At 50.5% G+C, this 21,966-nt stretch overlaps 3 protein-coding genes across 3 annotated transcripts; all 3 read left to right on the top strand.

Moving 5' to 3' along the window:
• The first annotated feature begins 5,781 nt into the window (after nucleotides 1–5,781).
• Nucleotides 5,782–7,673, top strand: Hoxd13 (homeobox D13). Its single transcript, XM_027420050.1, has 2 exons — nucleotides 5,782–6,550; nucleotides 7,423–7,673. The coding sequence occupies exons 1-2, from the start codon at nucleotides 5,782–5,784 to the stop codon at nucleotides 7,671–7,673; spliced, it is 1,020 nt and encodes a 339-aa protein (XP_027275851.1).
• A 4,935-nt stretch (nucleotides 7,674–12,608) lies between these two features.
• Hoxd12 (homeobox D12) lies at nucleotides 12,609–13,570 on the top strand. The gene is made up of 2 exons (XM_027420049.1): nucleotides 12,609–13,176; nucleotides 13,332–13,570. The coding sequence occupies exons 1-2, from the start codon at nucleotides 12,609–12,611 to the stop codon at nucleotides 13,568–13,570; spliced, it is 807 nt and encodes a 268-aa protein (XP_027275850.1).
• Nucleotides 13,571–19,868: 6,298 nt separating this feature from the next.
• Nucleotides 19,869–21,755, top strand: LOC113836269 (homeobox protein Hox-D11-like). The gene is given in 4 exon segments (XM_035446180.1): nucleotides 19,869–20,128; nucleotides 20,130–20,611; nucleotides 20,614–20,640; nucleotides 21,520–21,755. Coding segments are annotated over 4 exon segments (1,005 nt in total).
• Nucleotides 21,756–21,966: the final 211 nt, after the last annotated feature.

The raw sequence follows: 21,966 nt of genomic DNA, 5'->3' as shown, positions 1-21,966 counted from the left end.
CGGAAATCCGCGGATGCCTTTATTGCTGTCATTTGGCGCCCCCATCTGTTTTCCTCGCGGTTTCAGCCGCTATGAGCTGCTTTTCAGTCGCATAAGCCTCAGCGGCCTAGGAAGATGGCCCACTTCCTCTGACGCCTTTGGGCCTTCCATTTCTTCCCTTCTTCTAGGACTCGCTGCCTCTGGTTCCAAAAGCTGGCCAAGCCCGAGCTCGGGAAATGGAAAACACCCCGTTTCTCCGCAACTCCTTCATTCATTAGGGGTTTTGGAGTTATTTTGCATCTTTTAAGTAATACTAATATTGCATTTCGCAAATGTTTGTTGCAGCAAGTACACTTGTAAACTATCACAGTGAAAGACATTTCATTGCATGTAGCAGACAGTAACATTTCACAGTGCTAGAATTGTCCTAGTTTTCAGCCTTTAGTGTCTTCAAAGTACCTAGCACCAAAGAACAAGGGCATTCAATTACACAAGAACCTAGCCTATGCCCATGGGGATGTTTACGATGGGAGAGTGAGGTGACATACAGGAAAAACTATCTCCATATTATCCAAAAAGCACAGTTTTTCTGGAAAGAATGACATAAATAAAGGACAGCACCTCTGTTTCTTTTGCTCCCTTTCTTTCTTTCCTCCTCCTTTCCTTTCTTTCTTCCTTCCTCCCCTCCCTTCCTTGCTCCCTCCCTCCCTCCCCTTTTCCTTTCCTTCCTTTCTTTCCCCCTGGGGTGGGATTAGGCCTCCAAACTAAGTATTTATTTCTTGTAAACAGATGATCCCCCAGGTGAAGTGCTAAACATTTGACCTGTGACTTCGGGTAAAAAATTGTCCCAGATTTGCAGAGGGATGGGTCAAGAATAAAGCTGGAGCTGGAACGGAGCTGCATGGTGCGTTGGTCTGAGCCAGCCTTTCTGACAGAGGGCACCAGTCAGTACAAACCACCAGTTCTCAACCTGATGTGAGTCTCCCTGGAGAGAGACTGCAGAAGGGGCTGCAGAAGGTGGTGTGTGGAGAGCAAGCATCTCTAGGCCTGGCATGTTTTCTTTAGTTTAAGAGCAGTTCTCACGACCAGGTTTCGATTTACAGGAGAGGGTAAGTGTTGGAATAACCAAGCCTGCCTTCACTAGGGCGAACTTCAGGCACCCAGCACTCTGCCTCGCCTGGATCAGCCCGGCCCAGTCGCTTCAGTTTTCCTTCGCCTGCAATTCCAGGCTACCCTAGGACGGTTGTGGGTGAGGGTTTGGGTGGGTACTTTCTCCCTGGACTCTGAGGCTGCTCAGAATCGCCGCCTGCCTGGAGTTTATGTGCCAGACAGACCCAAGAACTTGCAGAGACACCTAGCGCCACGCGCAGGGAATTGCGGGCTCCTTTCAGGGATCCGGAACCCCACCACTGGCATCCTTCACCAGCCTCTCAGCTCCTCCTACATGTTTAGGCGTTTTCCAACCCTTCATCCCCTTTGCCTTGCTGATATCCATAACGTGGATTGCCCATAGAGAATGTGAATGATGTGAAATAGTAATAAGCTTCTATTTGGACTCACAGCTGACAGTAAGCATTTAGCCAGTTAGAAAAGTGTTGCTAGAAACTCACACTTTCAAAATGTGAGAGCAAACAGCAAATTGCAATCCTCGCTTCTATTTAGAAAGAAAGGAGGAAATTATTCGGTCCTTCAGCTCTTGCCCTATCTTCCCAGAGCCTCCTCTCCAGTAAAGCTTAGTACTTCTTTGGAAGGAAAGACCCTCCCTATTTCCTATGGTCCAAGGCTGGGAGTTCTCTCCATCTCAAAAAAAAATGTCATGCTGTCCTGTAGAGGTAACCTTAGAATTTTAAAGAATCATGTGGTATATGGAGGGGGTCTTTGTTTTTGCATGAGATTTTCCTTTAATAGAGGCTAATTTTGTTGCTAAACCCAAAAGGATTCCAACTCGAAATATAAATAGATAGATAATGCCCCAAACACAGGATTCTATTTTCTGACTATTAGTGACTAAAACCCCCTTTCTTTGCTAGACTTTGTTGTTTTGTTATTGTTCTTGTTGTTGTTGTTTGGATTGTATTTTATACTTTGTTTGTTCTTTTGGTGTGTTTCTTTCCCCAGCATGAGTAAGTTGCTTATTAGCTGGAGAGGGAAAATAAGCCCTAGAGCCAGCAGACAGGCATGGATAAGAACACCAAGCAGCCAATTCTACTCCACTGAAGCTTTTGCTTCCAAATTGAGACTTTTTCTACTGAATCTTTGGTTTCTCAAAAGTCAATTATTAGGGTATCCTGTATTTCCTGGTTGTGACCATGAAGGTACATACTTTCAAAGGAATCTCCCACAACACCATTCTGATAGGACCCTGCTGCCATCCTGGCTGTAACAGGCAGCAATTATGTGGTTAATTGAGCTCATTGCTATCTTGGAAAGTAGGACATGTCAACAAGTCTAAACCCTAGCCTGTACCCATCCATTTCCCACCCCCAGAAAGATTTTGTAAGATCTACAAGAAAGATGATATGACTCCAGCACAGATTCAGTTCTCTAAAGGAATTCTCAAAATTCCCTCTTCAGAGGCGAAGAAGGAATAGGAGCAAGTGAAGGAGAAAGGGGAGTTCAGGTGCACTTTGAGCAACAAAGGACATCGTGGGTTTTTCACCAAACATCGGGAAACATTAAAAAAAAAATCAAAGAGCAATGGGTAAGTATTTGGAGAGATTTGTCATTGCAAAACTCTTTTGCTTAACAAAACCTGTTTCTTTTGTTAAATTTTCACTGTGGTATACCCACATACAAATATAGGGCTCACCCTGTACTCTTGGACATCTGAAGAAAATGATTATAAGCCTGGCATAGTGGCTCATGCCTGTAATCCCACCCCTTTTGGAATTTTGAGCTACTTGGGTTTCAGAGTAGGTCTGTGTTTCAAATTTTAAAGAAAAAGGGGAGGAATTACAATTAAATTTCAACTTGAATACAATCTGGACACACAAGATACACAGCTAAATGAAAACATTTCTCCCCAGTCAACCTCCGAAACCTCTCCATACCTGCCTATCATCTTATAAACTATGGACCTTAAAGAGCAATCCTAGCATTGCCTAGTAGTAACCCTCAGCACCATGGCCCAACAGCAGTAACTTCCCTGGGGTGCTGGGATTTAGGGACCTCTACCTATGGGGCCTCTAAGAGCCCTTTTCCTAGTGAAACCTGCTCCTCCTACATGCCTAAGATTTAACTTTGTTGAAGTCACAGAAAAACAGGGATAACAAAGGGCAAAATGTTTTCATCAAAACTTCCTTCATTTCTGAATAACCTTTGAAATTGGCAGAGGAACCCCAAGTTCTACAAGGGCACCACAGAGTAGTATTGGGAAGAAGGCCATATTGAGAGGTTTCAATCTGAGCATTAATCTCAATTTCCCTCCCAGTGAAGTACAACTTACTTTTTTGCATGAAAAAGTAAGCTAAGATTAATGTGTGAACTGGAATCACAGAGCATGACAAATACTTCTTTCATGTTTTACTTTTATTTTTTATTTTAAATATATAATGTTTAATATATCTTAGTATATTATTAATTACCAATTAATATGTAATTGGTACTAAAAGCCAAAGAGCACAAATCCACTAAAAGACCGCATTTTAGGGAACTGCAAGTTTGTTGGTTCCAGTTATTTTGGTTTATTTTGTTTTGTGTTTAAAATATTTCAACAAGTGCTTGAAACACGGTAGGGGGCTGGCAGATATCAAGAGCTCCCATGTTGTCTCTTTCTGGGTAACAAAAAGTAAAAAACGAGGGAAAGTAAAACATCTGATTGTTAATCTCTTTCAAAAGCTCAGCAACTTCACTACCTGCCCCTTTAAATGCAATCCAGCTCCCACTGCTAACTTTTGCCTTCTCTCAAGTAATCAAAATTATCCCGATCAACAAATGGCTATTCATCACATTCTACAAAAGCCCAGGAGAGACTCTCCCAGTTTGAATTTGACCATGAACCTGTCTAGGGCTTTTAAAAGTCAAACAAATTTTCTTACCTCTCTATTCTAGTACCTCTCCCATAACTTTCCCCCCTTTATTTGAGCCTTTTATGGTTACTGTGTTTTTTTGTGTCAACACTCCCAACGCCATCAGCCCACCCTGCAAGGCCAGACCAGACCAGGCCCAGGAAGAACTTACTCTTTCTCCTCTTTCTTCTTCTTTCTCAGAGCCTATTTTCAATCAGAGGGCAATGGGGCTGGGTGACAAGCTGGTCTCAGTACCACAAGTTTAGAGGAGTGGTTTTCTTAAGAGATAAATTGGCTCGCTTGGAGGCTCTTACATCCACCCAGCACTCTTGACTCACCAAGTCTAGTATTGCTCCAGGAGCTCTAGATTCAACTCAGGACTCACAGGAGCGACCCATAAATTGCTAAGATCCCAGGATAGTTATGCTGGGACTCTGGGGCAGAAGAATGACTGGGAGCGGAGGAGTGATTAGAGCTGTCATATCTAACACTCTAGAAGATATACACCCAAAACTGGGAATTAGCTCCTCGGGTGCTGCCACAAGAGCCTACCCTTCTGGATGGCTTTTATCACCAGCTCCAAATTCACTTATTGGGTGGTGGGGGGGAACAAAAACATTCTTTAACTTGGCACACTCAAGTCTCTCCAGTTGGCAGCCTGGAAAGGAAGAGAAACAAAAGTCCCTGGGAAAGTGAAGTTTTCAATTAATTGGTATGAGTAACGGGGCGGGGGGGGGGTGGTGGCTGCAAAATGCTAGAGGCCAGTAGGCTGTGGGCGAGGCGCAGAAGATTCGTGGCGGTCTGCTGAGTGGCTTTCTCCTCCTGCTCTCTGCCACCCGCCCCGGGAGGAGGTAAGCCAGCCAGGCGAAGTGACTCCCATGGAGAGGGACCTGGCATCTGTGAACTTCGTAGTTGCGAAAACTGTCAAGCTTTCGGCTCTGGGGTGAGTTGTAAGTCTCTGATGAGCCTCAAGGGTATGGTTGTGGACCGATGATGTCTGTATAGGAAGGATCTGCTCCGACTGATTGGTCTATGTGTAGAATGTTTCTTGCCCGCTAGGTATGTTCAAGGTAAGAAAAATGAGCTGTCTCGAATTTGGGGTATAAAGGTAGAACAACGAAAGACTAAGCAACAGGTTTTTAAAAACAAAAAACAGGATTGCTCTGTTTCACATTATTCTGACCACCTCTGTCCTTCATCATCATTTTGGTGTGCAGCTCGAGGAACCGAAGAGAGGTGGCAAAAAACAGCGGTCGGTCGGTGGAGACGAGGTGGAGGCCTCAGCGCCCGCCTTGCAGACAGGCCTGAGATGGGCCGTCGCGCAATCAACTCGAGGGGGTGGCTGCAGAGCAAACTCCTGCATCTGGGGAGGGGGGGGAGGGCGGGAATGGGAGGTGGGCCTCCCAAAGGACTGTGGAGGGGTGGGGGCACGGTGGGTGGGTCCCAACCAGACCCCGGCTGGGAGCCAGGCTCCCCCGCGCCCCCACCCTCACGTGGCCTGGAGCAGCCAATGGCACGGTCCCCGGCCGGCGCCCTCGGGGCGGGAGGCGGCCCCCCGACCGGCCCAGGCCCCCTCCCAACCTGAACTTCGTTTTTATAAACGTCCCGCGATGAGCTAACCTGTTGGAGGGCGGGGGGCGGGCAGGAGGCGGGAGGCTCGCGGAGGGAGAGAGGACGGGAGGGAGAGGGCGGGAGCGAGCGCCGCGCGGAGCACAGCTAGGAGGGAGGAGGCGCGGCGCGCCATGGTGTCCTGCGCAGGGCCGAGGCCGGGGCCTGGGCCGGGCCAGGCCGGGCCATGAGCCGCTCGGGGACTTGGGACATGGACGGGCTGCGGGCGGACGGCGGGGCCGCTGGGGCGGCGCCGGCCTCCTCCTCCTCCTCTGTGGCGGCGCCGGGCCAGTGTCGCGGCTTCCTGTCGGCGCCGGTGTTCGCGGGGACACATACCGGACGCGCGGCAGCCGCAGCGGCTGCAGCAGCTGCAGCGGCGGCGGCAGCCTCCAGCTTCGCATACCCGGGCACCTCTGAGCGCACAGGCTCCTCCTCATCGTCGTCATCCTCGGCTGTGATCGCCACTCGCCCCGAGGCTCCGGTGGCTAAAGAGTGTCCCGCGCCAGCGGCCGCCGCGACTGCTGCAGCACCCCCGGGCGCTCCAGCGCTAGGCTATGGCTACCATTTCGGCAACGGCTACTACAGCTGCCGCATGTCGCACGGTGTGGGCTTACAGCAGAACGCTCTCAAGTCGTCGCCGCATGCCTCTCTTGGAGGTTTCCCGGTGGAGAAGTACATGGACGTGTCGGGCCTGGCGAGCAGCAGCGTACCGACCAACGAGGTGCCCACGAGAGCCAAGGAGGTGTCGTTCTACCAGGGCTACACAAGTCCCTATCAGCACGTGCCTGGGTATATCGACATGGTGTCCACTTTCGGATCCGGGGAACCTCGGCACGAGGCATACATCTCCATGGAGGGCTACCAGTCCTGGACGCTAGCCAACGGGTGGAACAGCCAGGTGTACTGTGCCAAGGACCAGCCACAGGGGTCCCATTTTTGGAAGTCATCCTTTCCAGGTAGGAGCAATGTAGAAAAGAGAAGAACACGCGGGGAAGAGGGTGGAGGAGAAAAACCCCTACTTGGGAGTAGTTACTTAGGCTCCGGGCCTGACCAGGTTTAACACGCTAGAAAAATTTGTCAAGTTTCTGTAATATGTAACTTTCCCCATTAAAACCGCCTCTGCCTCTGCAATTTTTTTCCTTCCCCGTGCAGCAAGGTGCTTTTACCCACTAAAGTTCAAGATCTTAGTTACTTTTGCCTCTCTCTCTCTCTCTCTCTCTCTCTCTCTCTCTCTCTCTCTCTCTCTCTGTCTCTCCCTCCCTCCCTCCCTCCCTCCCTCCCCTCCTCTCCCTTTCTCACCCTACTAACTAAAAAGGCTTCTTTCCTAAAAGGTGTCAGAGTTGGGCCCCCACTTTTTCAAGTGGGGTTACAATGACTACTAAAGCTTCGTAGAGCTCATAAATCCCCAAACACAGGAACAGAAATTAAAGCTTGAGTAAAAGATCTGAAGTGTGTGTGTGTGTGTGTGTGTGTGTGTGTGTGTGTGTGTGTGTGTGTGTGTGTTTGAATGTATGCAACTGGCAACTGCCCTTATGAGCTTTCCCCAATAACCAGACCATAAAAACCCAGGCTTGTTAAAATGCCGGTTTGAAAAACCATGATGATCCATCAAATTAGCCTTTGTCTTGAAGTGCAAATAGTCTTTCTTTAATAATGTGTAAATAATATGTCTGTGTAAATAATAATAAAGTATAAACAATCTCATTTTCTTTATTCTCTACCGCAGCCCAGTACTAATGCATACACAGATACACTCACATAACACAATTTGAAGCTTGGGTGCCCCAAGTATCTCAGTCTAATTTTCCCATGCTGTTGTTTGTGCCAGGGGATGTGGCTTTAAATCAGCCGGACATGTGTGTCTACCGACGGGGAAGGAAGAAAAGGGTACCTTACACCAAACTGCAGCTCAAAGAACTGGAGAACGAGTATGCCATTAACAAGTTCATTAACAAGGACAAGAGGCGGCGGATCTCGGCTGCCACGAACCTATCCGAGAGACAAGTAACCATTTGGTTTCAGAATCGAAGAGTGAAGGACAAGAAAATCGTCTCCAAGCTCAAAGATACTGTCTCCTAATATGGGCCAGGACAGTTTAAATGCTTTCAGTTGTCTCCAAACACACCTTTGGAAAGACTTGAAAATGTATTTAATTCCCCCCTTCCCTGCCTAGGATGGCAAGCATTGTGAATCATTTTTTTTTCTCTCAAACTTTATCTGGCTCTAAAACGTTTTGATGCCCAAATTGACTTTGTAATTCTCCTTCTTTCTTGCTTATTATTGGTTTTGTTCTTGTCTAGGTTTGTTTTTAGAATTTTTTAAACATTGTTTCTGTCTCCAGGCCAGTATACATATATATATTAAAAAAAAAAACTTGAAGTATTTTCCAATAATTCCCCAAAATGAATTTCAGAAGTGCCTGTTGGATTTAGAGGTTTATTTTTTTAACAGGACTTTATATGTGTTTCCAGCACTGACTATGCTCATAATCTATTAAGCCAGAATTGTTTTCAGCCATTCACACCCTGTGATTGTGTAATTGAATCATTAGCTCTCAGAAGTTTCCCCGAGGCAAGTGGAAACAGCTCTAGGCACTCAATGACTTAGGATCACAGGAGGGAGAATCTGAAACTTGGAGGTGGAAGGCAAAAGATGGCTTTGAAAGCAGTTACCTAATTAACATTAAAATGAAGACAATCTCCCCATATATTTGGCAATCTCATTTGCTATTTTGTGTGTTTGTAGCATGCCTTGTAGCTGTAATCTTATAATCTGGAAACAGTATGTCTTCATGAACGCCTTCATTTCCCCAACTCTAGATGCAGCTATTTAAATACCTACAATTGGCAGAGTGACTCCTAATGTTATAAATTCACCCCTTTCCTTGGGTCTGTGGGAATGGAGCTGAGACCGTATCCTCGGTCCTTGGAAAGAGACTGTGCCAATGTGGCCATTGGTGGGAACTTCTACCCAGGACCTAATGAAGAAGTTAATTGTCTGAACGAATGGGCCTCTCAGAGCTTTAAAACATCAAACACTTTTTAAAAATACGGAGCTCTAAAGACCAAGAGGAAAAAAGGACACTTCAGAAAGTGATGCCAAACTACTTTCAAAACGTTGCATATCTATGCGACTGAGACTATTTTTGTAGATGCAATGTGTGTGAGCAGTGCTTCAAGCATTTAAAAATCACTTTTTACTCCTAGGGAGATATAAATAAAAGAACTCTCTGTTTCCACTGAGTCTTCATACATGTGTGGTTTTCAAGGTTTCGAAGTCTCTAGAAACTGTTATTTATTATAAAACCTTGCTCTCCTCAGCATCTGTAGATGAAGGAAACAACACCAGCTCTGGTCTCTGAAACTTCCATGTTCTATTTCTGCCCACCTCCCTCTGACACAAATAGTGATGTTTTAAAATGAGAATATCATCTGTGATGTCTAAAATGATCGTTTTTTAAACCAGACCAATTCATTAAAAATCAATAAATTTTATTTCTTTCAGTATTATCAACTTATTTAACAGTTTTATTTATTTTCTAATCAATGTGAATGTGGGAGCTTGGGTAGAGACAAACTCACTAGGATGTTTGGGACCCGGAAGAAGGTCCATTATAAATATCTTCACTAAGAAAATTCAGAAATGAGAGAAAGCCATATATCCATACTTGGCAAGCAAAAAAGAAACATTTCAGACACCCCATTCTGCAGGCAGCAATTGACAACTGAAACCACTATTCTATATCTTAGCAGTTATGCACAAGGTTTAGGCATCAGGAACTTTTTTTTTTTTTTTTGTAAGTTCTCTTTGCCGTCCAGGGCAATGGCCGCAAAAAACGCGGGGCTCCTTGTTGTTAGCTACTACTACAATCTAGCATGAGCTAACTTTCTGATGCGCAAGTTAGCTAAATAGATTTTTAAAAGTTCACACAGTATGTGAACTCTTGTGGTAGGAGGACTCTTTTAGGGCAGTTGGGGAAAATACGGGGGCATAAAGTTGGTACTTTCGTTTTCTCTGGTCCAATTTGCCTTGTTTCACATTTTACTGCGAACTGCAGGGGCCAACTTTGTTTATAGAGGGGGAGATACTGGCAGAGATAGACAAGTATAGATGCAGAATGCAGTTCAATCTACGGAGGACAAACCCCTGAAAAGGGGGGGTCACACCATCCCGGAGGTCACACTTAAGGAAGTATCACTTAATGTCTTCTTTATTTTTCTCACAAGATGTGCTTCATCAAAAAAGCGGGCCTTAGTTTTCTTCCAACCACCATCCTCTCTGTCCCCTCATTTCTTTTTTGTAGGTTCTAGCCTCCCAGGCCACACTTCATCTCCCAGGTCCATTTCTCAGGTTTCCTATATTGGGTAGAGGGAATTGCCTCGAGGTTTTCCTTTCATCTGCAGTTGCACGTCAGTTTCGCTGGCCTAAGAGAAATAGGGTTTGCTAAAGATTAAAACTGCGCTCAAATGTTCTCTGGTGGTATTTGGATTGATGGCTAAATGAGGAACAGATGAAGGCTTTGTTATTTATATGTGTGCCTTTTATATTCGGGATTGCGGGAGGAGGCGGAGAGCAAGGGGTAAGTGGCTGAGGCCCTGGAAGCGAGGCCCGTGGGGAGCCCGGAAGGCCAAGGGAGTTTGGAGAAAGGCTTTTCTTTCCTTCAGTAAGAGGCTGAGTGCTGTTCTGAAACTTGGCATATTATTAGCAATTGGGGTGGGGACCAAGATCCCAGATGATTCGTGACTCGAGAGGTGAAAAGGGCGTTGGGGCAGAGGCTGAAGTTCAAACAAAAAAACGCGGCCACAGGCTTCCTCGAGTCAGGTCCCTTGGCTCCGCTGTCTGGGTCAGCTTCTACAATCCGGGCTTTCCGAGACTGTCCGCAGCGCCTTGGCAGCGGGCCGTGACCGCAAGCGCAGGCGACCCCAAGTCCGCCCCACCGCCCTTCACTGTTGATCTTGACCGTGCGGCGGCGCCTCTCCAAGCGTGGAGCACGCTCGCCATCTCCTGGGCGTTCGGCGGCATTGGCAGAGTTTGCAATTCCGGTCTTCAGCCAGATGCTTTTTTTCCCCACATTCCCAGTCAAGCCTTCTTTCCTCTCCGCACCTTCCCTTGGGGTCTCCAGCTTCTTGAAAAGAACTTTTGTCTGCCAGACCTAGAAAATGAAAACCTTGGGGAATGAAGTGGGTCTGAAGAAGAAGAAGAAGAAGAAGAAGAGGAGGAGGAGGAGGAGGAGGAGGAGGAGGAGGAGGAGGAGGAGAGACAGAGGACAGAGAGAGAGAGAGAGAGAGAGAGAGAGAGAGAGAGAGAGAGAGAGAGGCTGTCCTTATCTTTCCTGGTTCACCACACAGTCCCTTTATGTATTTAGTCCTGAGAGAAAAAAAGAGCTCTAGGGCAGCCAGAGTCTAAAGTCTAAAAATGCACTCTAAAAACTGTAACTCCCTGAGAATCGCTATGCATAAGGCAGAGGCGCTGAAGGCGCTGAAGGACTCCTAAAACCGAAATTTCAGGCCAAGGAATCTCCAGTAGAGAAAAGGGAATTCTTTAAGATACATGGAAGCTATCGGATACCTAAGGCTTGTGTTCCCCCCCGAGCCTCGAAAACTGGAGGTGAAACTTATGCCTTCTCCCACTCCCAGAGTGGAGTGCTTGCCCTAGTGTCTGAGATGGAGGAAACTCTAGTAGTGCCCTGAGGAGCCCTAGACTTCCCCCACCCCCACCCTACCGCCCCACACTCCACCCCCGTGTGCCCCGGAGCCAGAGGAAGGGGCTGATTGCGTCCTGAGAGCTGCCCAATTGGTCGCCATAACTCACACAATAAAGTCTCAGCGAGGTGGTCAGCCTTGCCCTCCGGCGGCGCCTGTGTGGTCTCTTTGCCAGAGCTGGGGGCCTAACCAATTCCAGCTTGGTTCCGGGACCGTGGGTCCTGCTGCAGGCAAGCGAGGGCGTGCATCCCATAGTCTCTGAAGGAAAAGAAAAAGAAAAAGAAAAAGAAAAAGAAAAAGGAAAAGGAAAAGGAAAAGGAAAAGAAAAAGGAAAAGGAAAAGAAATCCTCAGTCCTCCTGGACTCCCCACAAGGGTCTGCCTCAGGGATTAGAACCCGCAGCCTCCGGTGTGCCTGGAGGCACCAACACAAGGAACGCAGCTAGCTGGTTACCTGGACATCTAGGAGTTCTGGTTTATAAGGAGTAGCTCTCAAGGTGAATCCAGGAGATGAAAAGGAATGTCGCTTTTGCACAAGATTGGCTCCTGGAAATGCTGAATTACTTGAGGGGGGAGTGGGGGGTGGGGGGGCTGGGCAGGATAACAGCACTAAGAACATAGTTCCTGGGAACAAACACCGGGAATGGTGTGAGGAATCCTTAGGTACCACACTTGAGCAGTTTGTGACACCTTTCTCCATTGTTTCATCAACCTCTTGTGTTGTCTGTGGGCCTGGGACTCCAGGTTCATGCTTGCTGCCAAGCGCCTTAGGCAGAGACCTTCTGAGAGGTCCTTTCTACAAAAGGAATTGGTGGATTGGTCTTTGCTCAGATCCAGCGACAGTCTGTGGCCCTGCGAGACCTTCTGCAGTCAAGCTCAGAAGTACCCTTACTGGAAAATGTATGAATTGCAACTTAAAGTTGATGGAAGCAAGTCCGGCCCAGGCAGCTGGCGGGAAATGAGGTGGCAAAACCAACCCAGGTCAGAAAAATTCCCAAGAGACACTTGGGCAAAGGTACCCTCATCCTGATGTCACCGGCTTGTGAAACAGGCCTGTAAACTCTCAAGGACTTCGCCTTCCCTCAACAGGATTTGGTTCTGCTGGGAGCCTAGTTCTTAGCCGTCCAACTTTGCGGGTGTTATCATGATACCCTGAAGGGGGGGTGGGGACGGGTCGGGGGATGTAGGCGGTGCTGAAATGACCGGCTTTGAAGAACCTGCAGGCAAAGTTTCGTCCAATCCTCTGAGCCGGTCCTCTTATTCCGGGTTGTAACTAAATACTGTTGCGAGCACAGCGGAGGCCCTTTGTTGGAGATGTGTGAGCGCAGTCTCTACAGAGCTGGCTATGTGGGCTCGATTCTGAATTTGCAGTCACCCGACTCTTTCTACTTTTCCAACCTGCGGCCCAATGGCAGTCAGTTGGCCGCGCTTCCCCCCATTTCGTACCCTCGCGGTGCGCTGCCCTGGGCCGCTACTCCTGCCTCGTGCACCCCTGCGCAGCCAGCCACCGCCTCTGCTTTTGGAGGCTTCTCTCAGCCCTACTTGACCGGCTCTGGGCCTCTTGGCCTGCAGTCTCCAAGCGCCAAGGACGGACCCGAAGAACAGGTCAAGTTCTATACGGCTGATGCTGCCACCGGATCTGAGGAACGCAGCAGAACTAGGCCGCCTTTCGCCCCCGAGTCTAGTCTGGCTCACTCAGCTCTCAAAGGCACCAAGTATGACTACGCGGGTGTGGGCCGGGCCGTTCCAAGCTCTGCAACTCTGCTCCAGGGGGCCCCCTGCACCTCCAGCTTCAAGGAAGACACCAAAGGCCCGCTCAACTTGAACATGACAGTGCAAGTGGCCGGGGTGGCCTCTTGCCTGCGACCTTCGCTGCCCGACGGTAAACGGTGCCCATGCTCCCCAAGCCAGTTTGGGCAGGGATGGGTGGGGTGCCAGGGACAGTTGTACAGGGAGGAGAATCGCCAGCAGTGGCAAACCTCTGTGGGGCGGGAAATTAATTTGAGCGGGCTGACGTGGGTTGGGGCTCTGTTTCAGGCCTGCCGTGGGGGGCGGCCCCGGGGAGGGCCCGCAAGAAGAGGAAACCGTACACAAAGCAGCAGATTGCGGAGCTGGAGAACGAATTCCTGGTCAATGAATTCATCAACCGGCAGAAGAGGAAGGAATTGTCCAACAGGCTGAACCTCAGCGACCAGCAAGTCAAAATCTGGTTCCAGAACCGGCGTATGAAGAAGAAACGTGTGGTGCAGCGCGAACAGGCACTGGCCCTCTATTAGCTGCTCACCGGGGACGGCGGCCGTGCCAACGCTGCCCTTTTGGACCTAGGCCTGGCCGTGGAGGAGGTGCTGGGGCTGGGGATTTTCCTCCACTCCTCCGCTAGTCCCGGGTATCCTCCCAGTTGAAGCCCAAAAGCCAGGAGAAGATTTGGAGATGAGGCCAGTAGGGCCCCCTCGCCTTCAGCTTTCTTTGAGACCCTCCTAAGAGGTTTTCGGGAATTGCAATCTAACACTGGCTTTAAGCATTCAGCTTGGGGCTTGGGGTCACCTGTCCTTATTGTCTGTGCTGTTTACATCCAGGGCTCTCCATTGAATCATTGTGTTTGGGTTTTTCAGTTCCCAACCTGTTCGTGTTCTTTTTCTTTCTCTATCCAGCTCTTTCAGCATTTAACAGGAGCTAGCTAGAGCTCCGAGTAGAAGAGCTTGTAGACAGGTCCTAAGACCCCATTGCAGTGCAAAGGGCTGAGGATAACTCCAGCTTCTTGGCAGCGGAGGCCTTTTGTGACAAAGTGGATCGCCACTCTGGAGGAAGGAAAGGCCCTGATTCCACTATAACCCCCATCTGCCCTGAAGGATTTGGGGTGGCGGGATACCTTGGAAGCTCAGCCCTACAAAGGCTTTCCTGCTGGGTAAAAAATGCTGGAAGGTTTCCTTCTCAGAGATAGGAGAAGGAAACTGGGATTCCAGAACAAATTACAATCTCCAGACAAGACTGTCGGATTCCCCTACCCCAACCTTACCTATCCCTGAGCCAAGGCCATGAACTCTGTAACTGGACCCCTAGAACTGAGTTGTGGTGAGGGAATCTGCTGGCCTGTTTTGAAGCTTGGCTGCACAAGGAAGGAAAGAGGAGTAAGCGAGGGAGGAGGAGCATGTTCTCATGCTGTAGCTATGATTTTCTTCTTGAATGGATGAAGATGTCCACGTCTTTCTTTCCTGAATTACTTCAATAGGCCACACCACAAGAAGAAAAAAAAAAGCCTCTGGGTGGAGTGTCGGTCGTGGTGGGAGAGATCTCAGATTCTTAGGCTGTGGTTGCTGCTCTTAGAACGCAGAAAGAATCAAGGTTTCTCCTCCCACCCTGTCCACCACCCAAAAATTCCATCAAAGCTCAGCCTTTGTATCCTTTCTCTGAGATACTTGTGGCCAGCTCTTGTAAAGGTTTTAAGACCCTGAGTCCTTCCAGGATTACCTTGAGGAGCCTAGGTCTTCTGAATGGAAATTCTGATGGAATTGTTCTACATTTGTTACAGATTCAATCCAGCCTTATTCTCAGTGAATACAACCCATTACACACACACACACACACACACACACACACACACACACACACACACACACTCTTTGCCTTTCTTTTGCGCTTTAAGCCCCACCCCCAGCCCCTAGTGAGATTCACAACATCCCAAAGGTTCAGATTCCTTCTCAAAGTCCAATGGCCATTCTTTAGTGAAGGCCCTCTCACAAGGACCCTTGAGCCTCACCCCAACTGACCTCACTTGATGTTTTAAATATTATTATTTTCTGTGCTAACAGTTGCCGTGGATATTTTGTTTTGATTTTGTAAAATAACATTTCCTTGTATATATTAGCTGCATAGTGAAAATAAATATCCAGAACCCAGCCAAGTTGTTAGGGAGCTGGTGTTCATTTTTAAAGATGCTTTAGATTCTTTTGTAATGTTTTTCAGGTCTCCAAATTCGTTTTTATTTTTCTCTGTCGTTTCACCTCTGGTGTTTGCTGTTCATTAAGTGAGAAAATGGCTTCTGAGCTAGTCAGGAAACAGTTACAAGAAATTATGGACAGAATATGTGTGAAATAGTCAAAGGGGGGAAAGTCCTTGGGCAGAAGTGAGTGTATCTCAAACACAAAGAAAACTCGGAGTTTATAGATCGAGGATACTCCATTTTGCCTAAATTCTCAAACTTGAATGCTTGCTATTATTGGTGGGGGAAGGGGGAGACTCAAGATTTGAGACTCCTCAGATTTCAAAACAAAACATCTCTCTGACAAATTTTGGTCAGCCTTTTCAGGACCAAGCTAAGTGCTAGGAAGATCCCTTAGGCAACTGCACCAGGAGTTCAGCAGGCTCCCTTGGGAGTTCCACCCTATGCCTCTGGAGCCTAGAGCTCAGTCAAGTAAAGCCAGGACCTGCTTGATACTACTGCCTTTGAAAAATACATGAGTTACATGGGGATAAACACTAGCTTCTAACTAGAGGAAGAATAACCAAGACAAATGCATCTCTAATACTGCATAGGTAATGTCCCAGTTCTCTTCCTGGGGAGCAAATTTTATTTGTACATAAAATATTTTTCAATTAAAAATTTTGCACACAACAATTGGAAGGTAAAAAAGAAAAGGTTATGAAGTATGAAGGTCTTGTAGATAGAATATTTCCCCATTTGACTGGACAGAGAGGGAGTGGTACTGAGTCTGCATTGAGAGGTTTTCTCTTCGAAAACAACTGAACAAAGGCAGACCCTCATATTGAGACCTTAGGTCCAGAGGGCTGAGAAAGGAAGAAGAAACCAGACTTACTCAGACCCAGGCCCTAAAACAAAACATGCAGGCATCTTTACTAGACAGAAACGACACTATAGCATCATGTTTCTTCTCCGTAGTCTGGTATGGAGGAGAATACTCCTAGAGGCCAGTCCCAGAAGAAAATTAGCCTAAATATAAAATCTTATCTGTCGGTCCAGCGGTGTTTTCCAAATGCATCCCCTTTACTGATCCACACAAATTCAAAGAGCACGATTTCTCCTTCCCTAGCTGAAGTACTGGCAGAAATTTGGAACCAGGATGAGAAGCAAATGCCAAGGAGAAATGAAATCTGATTGCTCAACGTTCCCTCGTAGAAAAATAAAGGCTTCTTCTGAAACGCTGTAGTCCATGCGGCCTTCTGCCTAAGAAAGAGGTTTTAAAATGAAAAAGAACGGTTTATCCTTCTGTTCAATCCGCTGAGAACGCTAAAGGCCGAAGGGGGGAAGCTTTTAAGGCCCAAGGGTTCTCCCCTTGGGAGGCAGGCTAGGGAGGCTTCCTGGATGCGAGCTAGTGGAGGAGAAATCCAGAATCGTTGTAAATATTCATGTCTGGTGGTGGGGGAGGGAGGTGTGCCCCATCACTGGCCTCTCCCAGCTGCATCCACTCCCCTCAGTGGTGGTGGGGGGCACAGCACCCGTCCTACTGTCCTTGGACAAAGGTGATCGCCCCACATTTTTTTTTTCCAGTCTCCACTTAAGAAACCTTTTCCGTAGGCTCTGCAGAGAAGGGACTGGCTCTGGGTGTCCCCCACCCCCGCCCCACCTCCCCTGCTTTTCTCTTCTTTCGTTTCCTAAAAGAGCATAAATAATTAAAGTTTGGCAGGGAGGAAAAGCTTTCTTGCAGAACTGTAGTGGTAATAAATGAAATGACTCAGAATCCCTTCCCCAGTCAGCTTTTACGAGTGCTGCCAGACAGTGTCTGTTCACGTTCTCCAGATACCAGGGGCGCCCTGACAAAGTTAAGGTCAAGTTAGTGTCTTATCTTGGGTGGCTCAAAATTACCGCATCGCGTCTATGCGCTGCGCAGAAAGCTATCGTTCTCGGAGCTGCGGGCCGAGCCCCGAAGGCCGTGTGTGCTCCCTGTGTTTCGGGTGGAACTGCAAAAGCAAAGACAAGGACACAACGCCCGGGTCTTCACGGTAGGTTCTCTGGCGGAACGCGCGGGTCCTGAGGCTGTGGATTTTCTTGGGTTTTTCGGGGTGAGGACCAAAGCAGAGAGCTGGGGCTAAACAGCAAAGCGGTTTGGGCGAGGAATGAATGCTCTGGGTGCTCTGTGGGGGCGATTTGCACTCTAAGGAGGGGTGGGGGGGCATCGCCCCTTCCCCAATGCGCCAGCGCGCCGCTGCAGATGGCGCACCCTCCCCTGGCAAAGCACGGCTCCCGCCGGAGCTGCCGTCGCCATGTCGTTGAACTTGAATGGTTCGTCCTTTCCATTTCCCTTTTCGGCGGCCAGCAGACTTCACTTTAGGGGTGATGGTGTGCCTTACAACCCACTCGGTGGGGTGAGCAGAGGGAAGGTGTGGAAAATTTTTTGCATCCCAAGACTTGCAGAGATTGGGGGCCCCCCTCCGCTGCCCTCCGTCCTGGGCGACCCCAGGAACACTGTGCAGTGTCTGGGGAGCCATTTTAGGAGACAGATCCAGGGGCGTCGACAAGGAGTTAGAAAGGGAGAGACTTGGGACTAGGATGGAGATAGAGAGGCAGATAAAAAAGCGGTTGTGGGGGCTCCTGGCTAGGAGAATGGTGCCAGCAGGAATCTGGGTGGGGGTGGAAGATGAAGGGAGGGGTCTCACAGGATGCACAGCTAGGTGAGAGAAAGCTTGGTGAGCTCCAGTTATCACTGCCACAGACCTATTTGCGCAATGTTGGGGGGAGGGAAGCAGACGTGGGAGAGGGCGGAGGAAAAAGAGGAATGGAGAAAGGAGGGAGGAGAAAAAAGAGGAAGGGGCGACATCAGTTAGAAAATAGATATTAACTCAGACCACCCGCCTTTTCTCTGTCAGTCGGCTTAGTGCGCAGAGAGCACTGGACCCGAACTGCAGCGGCCTGGGGAAGGAGAGGAAACCAGCACACAGCCAGAGCTGCCTAACCAGGGCATAGAGCTGTGAAGCCTAGGCCTCTTATGCGGGGTTTTCCTGGGAAGACGAATACTGAGGAAAGAGACAGACTTCTGCCTTTGGTGCTGGGATTTGAATTTGGGGAGAGACTAAGGACTGGTAAACTGGGGGTGGGAGCCCAGGCCTCTTCTGGATTGCTGCAGACTGAAGCGAGTGAGGCCTTGGAGCAAGTGGAGGGGGGCCTGAAAAGTCTATGTGGAGCCAGGTGATAGAGTCCAGCGAGGAGGTAGACTCTACTTAGAGCCCTTGGAAAGCTAACCGATCTCCCTGGGAGTTGTGACCCTCAAACCCAACGGCTCCCGAAGAGTCTTGGGGGTATGGCACGAATATTGCTCGGGCCTTAGTGGGGCTCCAATACAGTGAAAGTTCAATACAGTGGAAGGTCTGAGGGACTTGAACACAGAAGAGGGTGAGGAAGGCTGAAGCACCAAGGGCTTGTGTGTGGGCGGTGAGTAGGGCTCTTGTGCTGTGAGGGTTAGACTTCACTTCCTTTTGTTCATCAGACCCCAGATCTTTAAGGAAAGGAAGAAAGCTGGGATCTCCGGGTGTCCACGTTAGCTCGGTAGAGAGGGGAGAAAGAGGAGAGAGAGAGAGAGAGAGAGAGAGAGGAGAGAGAGAGAGAGAGAGAGAGAGAGAGAGAGAGAGAGAGAGTTAAGAGTACTGAGAAAGAATGGGAAAAGGGGAGAAAACGGTCTCAGACTGAGGCGATGAAAGGAAAAAAGAGGAAGACAAGAGAGAGAAAGGAGAGGAGTGAAGAGTAAGAAAGGAAGGAGGGGCTGGAAAGGAGTGGAAAAATCTGGAAGCGAAAAGGCCGAGTGGGCACCGAGGCCCAAGCCAAGCGTAGTGCTCCAGAGTCGTTTTTCCAGGGTCTGTACTCTTGTCCCGGTGTCAGAACCCAAGAGAGTCAAATCGCTACCAGCCGGAACTCACTCCACAGAGAAATATGTAAATCAGGGCTCTCTGTGCCCTGGAGAGTGTCGCAATTACGCCCGTGAACAAGAAGCAACAAGCTCCCAGCCGGTGAGCTACAGAGGGTGGCTGCATCGCGGGGGAGGGAGCGGCTGCAGGCAAGGTGGGGGTGGGAACCTCACACTCTCACACCTAGTCCCCAGTGCCGAGGCCGGGGCTCCCCCCACCGCTCTCCGCTGCTCTCCCTTCCCCCTTCCTCCCCCTCCTTCTCCCTCCCTCCTCCTCCCCTCCGGCCTAGGTCCGGGTACTTAAAGCAGCGCGGGCGGGCTAAGGCGGGCGGGCGGCCCAGTCCGGTGGCGGCAGATGCGCCCAGCGGTGGCAACCGCCAGCGGCGCGCAGGTGACCGGCCTGCAACACAGCCTGGTCAGGGAGTGCCCTGGGAGAGCTGGCAGGAGCTGGAGGCCGATCCGCCCCCAGCGTGTGCGCGTCTCGGCGCCAGGAGCCGTCCCGGGGCGTGTTGGCGAGCGCTGATATAGATATAAGGACATTTCTCTCCATGGCGTCACGTGACATAATTACCACCAGAATCAATCAAGATGAATTGCACGTCAGCGCCCGGTGGGGATTTTTGCTTAGTTGATCCTGGCCCAAGCCTCTTGTGCAATCGATGGCTCAGGTTGGAGGCGCGGGGAGCGGCCCGAGGCTTGCCGGCGTGCACGCCGCGCAGCCATGAACGACTTTGACGAGTGCGGCCCGAGCGCAGCCAGCATGTACCTGCCGGGCTGCGCCTACTACGTGGCCCCGTCGGACTTCGCCAGCAAGCCGTCGTTCCTTTCGCAGCCATCCTCCTGCCAGATGACTTTCCCCTACTCGTCCAACCTGGCGCCTCACGTCCAGCCGGTGCGGGAGGTGGCCTTTCGCGACTACGGCCTGGAGCGCGCCAAGTGGCAGTACCGCGGCGGCGGCGGTGGCGGCGCGGGGGCGGCGGCGGGGGAGCCCCGGTGGGGGCGGCGGCGGCTCCGGGAGCTACGCTCCCTACTACGCCGCGGCGGCGGCGGCAGCGGCGGCGGCTGCAGCGGCCGAAGAAGTGGCCATGCAGCGGGATCTGCTCCCGCCCGGCGGCCGGCGGCCAGACGTGCTCTTCAAGGCTCCCGAGCCGGTGTGTGGCGCTCCCGGGCCGCCGCACGGTCCCGCGGCTGCCGCCTCCAACTTCTACAGCGCGGTGGGTCGCAACGGCATCCTGCCCCAGGGCTTTGATCAGTTCTACGAGGCGGCGCCAGGACCCCCTTTTGCTGGCCCGCAGCCCCAGCCTGCGCCCGCGCCTCCGCAACCCGAGGGCTCCGCTGACAAGGGCGACCCCAAGGCCGGGGCTGGTGGCGGCGGGGGTAGTCCCTGCGCCAAGGCGACTCCCGGCCCGGAGCCCAAGGGGGCGGCAGAAGGCGGCAGTGGCGAAGTCGAGGGCCCCCCGGGGGAGGCGGGGCCGAGAAGAGCGGCGGCACAGGTAGGCGCCTGGCGCGGGCCGAGGGCTGGCCGGGGCGGTGGCGGGGGAGGGGGGTGCGACGGGGACCTCCCTCTGCTTGCGCCGTTTTATGTGCTACTTTATAAGCATTCGAGGGGGTTTATACATCCTATAAGATTTCCCGGGTCGTTGTAAAGCGTGTTTATGATAGGAAACCAATTTAGGTGGGCTTAAGGTAGCCTTCGAAGAGGACATTAATCGCTGTGGAGAGCTTTCCCTCTATTTGGGTGGGGATGGGTGGGTTGAGGACCTTAGAGGATAGAAGGACGTTTGGAGCCAGTTGGTGACAGAGACCAGAGGAGTCTCCTGCCTTTCAGGGAGGGGATAGGTGATCTTCGAACTGGACTTAATCCAAGTGTCTGTCTGACGCTCAGCTCGGAGTTGAGCAGATGACTCCGGTGGGCGCACTCCAGTCTGTCTTCTCTCGAATTCTAGTTCAGAGCCTGCCTTGCCCTCTGTTTTCCTATTTCAGTGCCAGGCTGTGTGAGTGTGTGTGTGTGTGTGTGTGTGTGTGTGTGTGTGTGTGTGTGTGTGAGTGTGTGTGTGGTGTGTGTGTGTGTGTGTGTGGAGTGTGTGTGTGTGTGTGTGTGTGTGTGTGTGTGTGTGGAGTGTGTGTGTGTGGAGTGTGTGTGTATTTTGTGTGTGTGTGTCTGTCTGTCTGTGTGTGTCCGGGCGTGAACACATGTCCACGCCCGCACTCTCCTGTGCCCGCCCATATATCATCCCCCACGACGCAGGCAGGGCCTTTCAACGGGCGGCAAGGGACGTCCCTAACTCGGGCCAAGGCCTGGCCCTAGCTCAGTGGCCAGAGTGGGTGGGGGCAAGCAGCCTCTCTTACCCCTTGGTCTCTTTGCCTTGCAGTGGCTCCCCAGAGGTCCCGGAAAAAGCGCTGTCCCTACACCAAGTACCAGATCCGGGAACTGGAACGCGAGTTTTTCTTTAATGTATACATAAACAAAGAGAAAAGACTCCAACTCTCTCGGATGCTCAACCTCACTGACCGGCAAGTCAAAATCTGGTTCCAGAATCGCAGGATGAAAGAAAAGAAACTGAACAGAGACCGTCTGCAGTATTTCACTGGAAACCCCTTATTTTGAGAGCTCCAGGAAGCGCCCCCTCCCCAGAGCCCCACTCACCCACCCTTCTCCCCAACAGCCTGCCCTCCGCAGGCCCAATGTCCTTGGGTTCAATGATGCCTCTTCTCTGTGGAACTTCACGATTCCTTCTCGCGGTCAACTCGGGACCTCCCAGCGACCACTGCAGCCTGAGGACGAGGCCGAGGACTTGGCCGAGCGGATCCTAATAAGG

This window comes from Cricetulus griseus, chromosome 6 (assembly GCF_003668045.3).
Source record: "Cricetulus griseus strain 17A/GY chromosome 6, alternate assembly CriGri-PICRH-1.0, whole genome shotgun sequence".
In the NCBI taxonomy this organism is placed as follows: domain Eukaryota; kingdom Metazoa; phylum Chordata; class Mammalia; order Rodentia; family Cricetidae; genus Cricetulus; species Cricetulus griseus.
This window is presented reverse-complemented; position numbering and strand designations above follow the sequence as displayed.